This window comes from Ctenopharyngodon idella, chromosome 17 (assembly GCF_019924925.1).
Source record: "Ctenopharyngodon idella isolate HZGC_01 chromosome 17, HZGC01, whole genome shotgun sequence".
Taxonomy (NCBI): Eukaryota; Metazoa; Chordata; class Actinopteri; order Cypriniformes; family Xenocyprididae; genus Ctenopharyngodon; species Ctenopharyngodon idella.
The window spans coordinates 33672482-33678732 of record NC_067236.1 but is presented as its reverse complement, the minus strand read 5'-3'; the positions used below and the strand labels follow the sequence as shown (position 1 = coordinate 33678732).

Genomic DNA, 6251 nt, shown 5'->3' with positions numbered 1-6251 from the left:
GTCAAAATTATGACATAGGCCTCACTAAATCATAACTATGAGATTAAACAGTCAAAATTTTGAGATAAAGAGTCAAAATTATGACATAGGCCTCACTAAATCATAATTATGAGATTAAACAGTCAAAATTATGAGATAAAAAGTCAAAATTATGACATAGGCCTCACTAAATCATAATTATGAGATTAAACAGTCAAAATTTTGAGATAAAAAGTCAAAATTATGACATAGGCCTTATTAAATCATAATTATGAGATTAAACAGTCAAAATTTTGAGATAAAAAGTCAAAATTATGACATAGGCCTCACTAAATCATAATTATGAGATTAAACAGTCAAAATTTTGAGATAAAAAGTCAAAATTATGACATAGGCCTTACTAAATCATAATTATGAGATTAAACAGTCAAAATTTTGAGATAAAAAGTCAAAATTATGACATAGGCCTTACTAAATCATAACTATGAGATTAAACAGTCAAAATTTTGAGATAAAAAGTCAAAATTATGACTTTCTATGATATAATAGAAGTCATATTTATATATTTTTTTTATACTATTTAATTTATCATTTTATTTACTGTCATAATTTCAACTTTTTATGTAATAATTATAAGTCATTTCGCCTTTTCATCTCATAATTATGACTTGGTACGTCATAATTGTCACCTTTTTTTGTCATTTTTTATCCTACATGGTTTGTTTTATTATTTTCATGACAATAAAGCACATTTCCTTCCCTACAATTCTTATGACCGTAGGCTTTATTTCCATGATACAAAAAATAACTGATAAAAATGAAAAGAAATAACACACAATCAGTTGCGTGATGTATTTTGGCAGAGATTTTGTTTATAATTTCCCAATTAATAATTGAAAATATTTATATATAATTTTGTTTATTAAAGGTGATGTGTTGTTGTTGTTGTTGTTGTTTTAAAATCTGGAACATTTAACTTTTAAAGCATTGTTCCCTGTAACTAATAAATGTACAGGTAATTGTGTAACCAGGCGCAGCATTACTGTGGTTACTAAATAGATAAGACAGGATTCTGAATAAAGTCCTTTTTCTCTGTTCTCCTTGGAGAAACTTGACAGCACATTAAAACTGCATTCAAGTGTCTTTGTTATGCTTGACCTTCAGATGTTTTGATTTCAGTTAGCATCTACTGCAGGCCTCACCTTTCTACTGTCCAGTGATTATTCGGAAAGAAAACGCGACTGAAGCCCACTGTTAAACCAGCACAACTTTAATAACGTGTGAGAGCCCATGTCTTGATGAATAATGCTATCAGACTGTGTTAGTACCAACACTATATTTGCATGGTTTCAAGGATAGTTTTAGGGTTTGGGGTTGGTATGGACGTTAATAAAGCCTCAAACCACATCACACCACATGAATATCATGCTGGTATAGCACAATCTGATAGCATTTTCTCTTGAAGAGAAAGAACAAATCTATTGTAAGCTATTTTATGTCTATTATAAACTATAAGAGCAGATAGAAAGTCTGCTAATTGATTTAAATCATAGTGCATTTAGAGGTTACCTCACTTACACAGTGAATATTTCCAGAAGGATCATCACTATACACAACAGTACTGTTTTCCTATGAGGTTTTATCCTGTAAAGTAATTGCTCTGATATCACAGGCTCACAGTGGAATAAATCAGAATAATCTGTGGGCATGAGGAGCCTGTTGTGTAACTTGTATTATTGTACTATGTCCACTTCAGTGTGTTTACCAAAAACACTCATTTAGAGTCCTTTACTGATTTCTGTTACACCATTGCACCAGTAGATGGCAACGAGAAAGTGACTCTCAGCTGAGTGAACACTGCTACAGCAAAAAATTATACATACAAATGTAAACATGAGATATTTTAATGTGAGATTGATGTTTTATGAACATGTGCTATATACATCTGTCAGTTTACTTACAATAACATAACTTTCACAAAATTTAAACCTACATTGTTCATTTTATAAAATCTTCTGACTGAATTTCTTTGTTGCTTTTCATTTGAAGTTTTGTGAAATTAGTATAAAACACTATCTATCTAACATATAAGGTTTTATCCATAAGTACAGCTGATATGGTTTCAATGCCATGAATCATGTTCATATGGGTTTTTTTTATTTTATTTTTTTATTTTTATTGTATTATATTTCATACTAAAGATGTTAGGCTACTCTAAAGTTCATTGCAGAGAGTTCAAGTCTTCCAAAAGCTGCAGCTGATGAAGCTCGTGTCAGCGCGCCGTCCTCTTCCTCGCGCTGGTCTGCGGTTGTTTAGGAGGTGCTGGTCTGCTCTTGATGTTCTGGCACTTTGGGATGTGTCTCTCTGCCGGGCCTGGGGCAAATTTGCGGCCACAATGAGGGCAGGTTACATATTCTGGATTTAGACTGGAGATTGACTGTGGCTCGTGAGATCGACCCTGACGCATGGTTTGAATGAAGGCCTCGTGTTTCTGCCGCCAATTATTCTTCTTGCGCTGAGGATGAAGACAGTGTGACATCAGTGAAGACACGGATAATACACAGAAGAGTGATGCTATGAAGAAAATATTACCACAGCAAAACAAAATCATTCATCTCAAACACACATTAAACAGACTGCAGATAACTGTTAAAGGGTTAGTTCACCCAAAAATGAAAATAATGTCATTTATTACTCACCCTCATGTCGTTCCACACCCGTAAGACCTTCGTTCATCTTCAGAACACAAATTAAGATATTTTTGTTGAAATCCGATGGCTCAGTGAGGCCTCCATAGCCAGCAATGACATTTCCTCTCTCAAGATCCATTAATGTACTAAAAACATATTTAAATCAGTTCATGTGAGTACAGTGGTTCAATATTAATATTATAAAGCCACGAGAATATTTTTGGTGCGCCAAAAAACAAAAACAAAATAACGACTTATATAGTGATGGCCGATTTCAAAACACTGCTTCATGAAGCTTCGGAGCGTTATGAATTAGCGTGTCGAATCATGATTCGGATCGCGTGTCAAAACTGCTGAAATCACGTGACTTTGGCGCTCCGAACCGCTGATTCGACACGCTGATTCATAACGCTCCGAAGCTTCATGAAGCAGTGTTTTGAAATCGGCCATCACTATATAAGTCTTTATTTTGTTTTTGTTTTTTGGCGCACCAAAAATATTCTCGTGGCTTTATAATATTAATATTGAACCACTGTACTCACATGAACTGATTTAAATATGTTTTTAGTACATTAATGGATCTTGAGAGAGGAAGTGTCATTGCTGGCTATAGAGGCCTCACGGAGCCATCGGATTTCATCAAAAATATCTTAATCTGTGTTCCGAAGATTAACGAAGGTCTTACGGGTGTGGAACGACATGTAATAAATGACATTATTTTCATTTTTGGGTGAACTAACCCTTTAACTGTAATTTCCACTATCAGGGTTTAAATGTATATGAATGCACAGTACTGGAGAAGTGATTTTTTTAGATTAGACTGGTCATGATTTTGATTTTTTCGTTCAGCTTTAAAGTTTGTGAGGAACTTCTGATTCTTGTAATGTGAATCAATGAGATCTTTAAAACAGTATAGCAGATAATTACATAAAATGCACATAAATATCAGTCGTCACTATATCTGTCAATTATGGAAGCTTGTTTCCACCACTGAATAAAAAATAAAAAAAGGAACTGCGACTTTTTATCTCACAATACTGACTTTTTTCTTGCAATTACGCTTCAGAATACTGACTTTATAACTTGCAATTGCAAGAAAATTCAGTATTGTGAGAAAAAAGTCGCAATTGCGAGATAAAAAGTCACAAATGCGAGCAAAAAGTCAGAATTGCGAGATAAAAAGTTTCAATTGCAAGAAAAAAGTCAGAATTGTAAGATAAAAAGTCGCAATTGTGAGAAAAAAGTCACAATTGTGAGAAAAAAGTTAGAATTGTGAGATAAAAAGTAACAAATGCGAGAAAAAAGTCAGAATTGTGAGATAAAAAGTCGCAATTGTGCGAAAAAAGTCAGAATTGTGAGAATAAAAAGTAACGAATGCGAGAAAAAAGTCAGAATTGTGAGATAAAAAGTCGCAATTGTGAGGAAAAAAGTCAGAATTGTGAGATAAAAAGTCACGAATGCGAGAAAAAAGTCAAAATTGTGAGATAAAAAGTCGCAATTGTGAGAAAAAAGTCAGAATTGTGAGATAAAAAGTCGCAATTGTGAGAAAAAAGTCAGAATTGTGAGATAAAAAGTTGCAAATGCGAGAAAAAAGTCAGAATTGCATGATAAAAAAATCAGAATTGTGAGATAAAATTATCAGTTATCTAAATTGTTTTATTCCATGGTGGAAACAAGCTCAATAATATGTCTACGATGAAATGCTTAGTTTTATGATCAAATCACTGTATATACAGTTTTAAAACATATAATGCAATACAATACAATGATGATTGAGAGATGAACAAATAAACCTTCCTCAAAATATGATGATCATATTTGATACTCATGATTTTTCTATAAAATGATGTCTGGATAATCAATATTACTAAAATACTAACAATATCAAAGTTATTCTTACGTTTACTTGATAAAATCAGTGCAGATTTCACAGCAGAAAGACACGTGAAGCACGAGCTGAAGGAGGACGTTTGTACAGTTATACTAAAAGATCTTTAACTTCCTAAAAAAGTCTAAACTATCGATCAGACGACAGAAGGACTGTAGCAGATTGTGTGCGACCACAAAGTTTTGATCATGTTGATCATTTCAGAGACCTTTGCGTATCAAATATGTCGTAAGTAAAAGGTAAAATCTTTGAAAAGCTCTTACTTCAGGCGTTTTGCTTCTGCTGTTGATCTTCATGAACTCCTCCAGCTCTGTTCCTTTGGCTCTGTACTGTGACATGTCGAAGATCTTGCGCTGCGGCCGCTTTTTCTCACACACCCTCATGTGCGTCTCCAGCCGGTCTCGTGCGAAGCATCGATGGCACACGTTACATGGAACCAGCTGGTGCGGCGCGTCGGGATCCTCCTCGGGACTGAGCTCCACCTGCTGCAGTCGGTTTCCTCTCTGGCTGGGAATTCTGTCCGCGCTGCCAGCGGCCTCCTTCATTAGTCTTGATGTGAGCTGATAAAAACCTCCTTATTTTCTCTCCTCTCATGTTTGAGGTGAGATCGGTCCTTTCTCGTAGAGTCAGATGTGATTGGTTTTGTCACGTCATCTTCTCTGAGGTTGTGCATTTCGCTTCTTCTTCTGACGTGATTGTCCTCTCCCATTCCTCGCTCTCGTCGCCCATTCCCAGTTTCCCGGCTCCAGCCTTTTGCTGTGTATTCGTAGTCATCCCACTCTCTCTTTTCCTCCAGTTTGTGACTCTTTGCCATCTCTAAAGTCAAAGGTCGCCTCCTGCTCTCCCTTTCTCTGCTCCTCTCCACCTCTCGCTCCCATTCCTCCCATCTTTCCATATCATCTCTTCCATTCCCATATCTGTGCCTTTCCTCATCCCAATCGCCGTATCCATTACTATAGACCCTGTTGTCCTCGAAATAACTCAGATTTCTCTCTTTAGTCTTCTCTTTTTGGACTCTTCGCAGGGTCTCTTCTGCTTTGAAAATCTTCTGCTGGAGCATCATCTCCTTGGAGTGGATTTCCTTTGAAAAGTGTGTTTGCTTCTGTTCCTGGTGCTCCTGGTCCAGATTGAGAGGGTCTAGTTTCCTTCCAGCCTTCTGCTGGTGTCTGACGGCAGCTTGATGGGTCAGTGCAGGCAGACATGAGTAAAGTCTCTCTTGATATTCTGGTTTGGGGACATTACTCAGGCTGAACGCCCTCTTGTGGAGGACTGGTTTCAGAGGGAATATTTTGTCTAACGCTCTCCGTGAAGGAACGTATTCATTCTGCTCTGTGTTTTTCTTCCTATGGATGTTGTCTGGATGTTGCCAGGGATGCTGTCTCTCTCTCAGGGACCTTCCCTCTTGGTTTTCCAGAACATCCAGCCTGGAGCTGTGATGAGCTCCTGAGGGACTGCGGTGTCTGCTCATGCTCTCTCTGTACAAGAATGGAAGTTTTGATGATACGGTCTCTCTTTCCCAGAAGTGATGTGTGAGGTGATGGTGTGGCACCGTTTGCATGTCTGTGAAAGGCAGATCTCAGAAATCGTCTCACATATGCAGCTCCAGCTGAGGTTGTTCGTCTAATAACAGCGTTGTCAACCTGTGGACTGATAGAAAACACATATAGATGTTTCTTTAAAAAATAGTGTATAAT

General features: G+C 36.7%; 1 protein-coding gene across 1 annotated transcript; it reads right to left on the bottom strand.

Moving 5' to 3' along the window:
* Nucleotides 1-1867: 1867 nt before the first annotated feature.
* zc2hc1c (zinc finger, C2HC-type containing 1C) lies at nucleotides 1868-5102 on the bottom strand. Its single transcript, XM_051866944.1, has 2 exons — nucleotides 4821-5102; nucleotides 1868-2494 (listed from the first exon to the last, which is right to left on the bottom strand). The coding sequence occupies exons 1-2, from the start codon at nucleotides 5100-5102 to the stop codon at nucleotides 2252-2254; spliced, it is 525 nt and encodes a 174-aa protein (XP_051722904.1). The 3' UTR covers nucleotides 1868-2251.
* Nucleotides 5103-6251: the final 1149 nt, after the last annotated feature.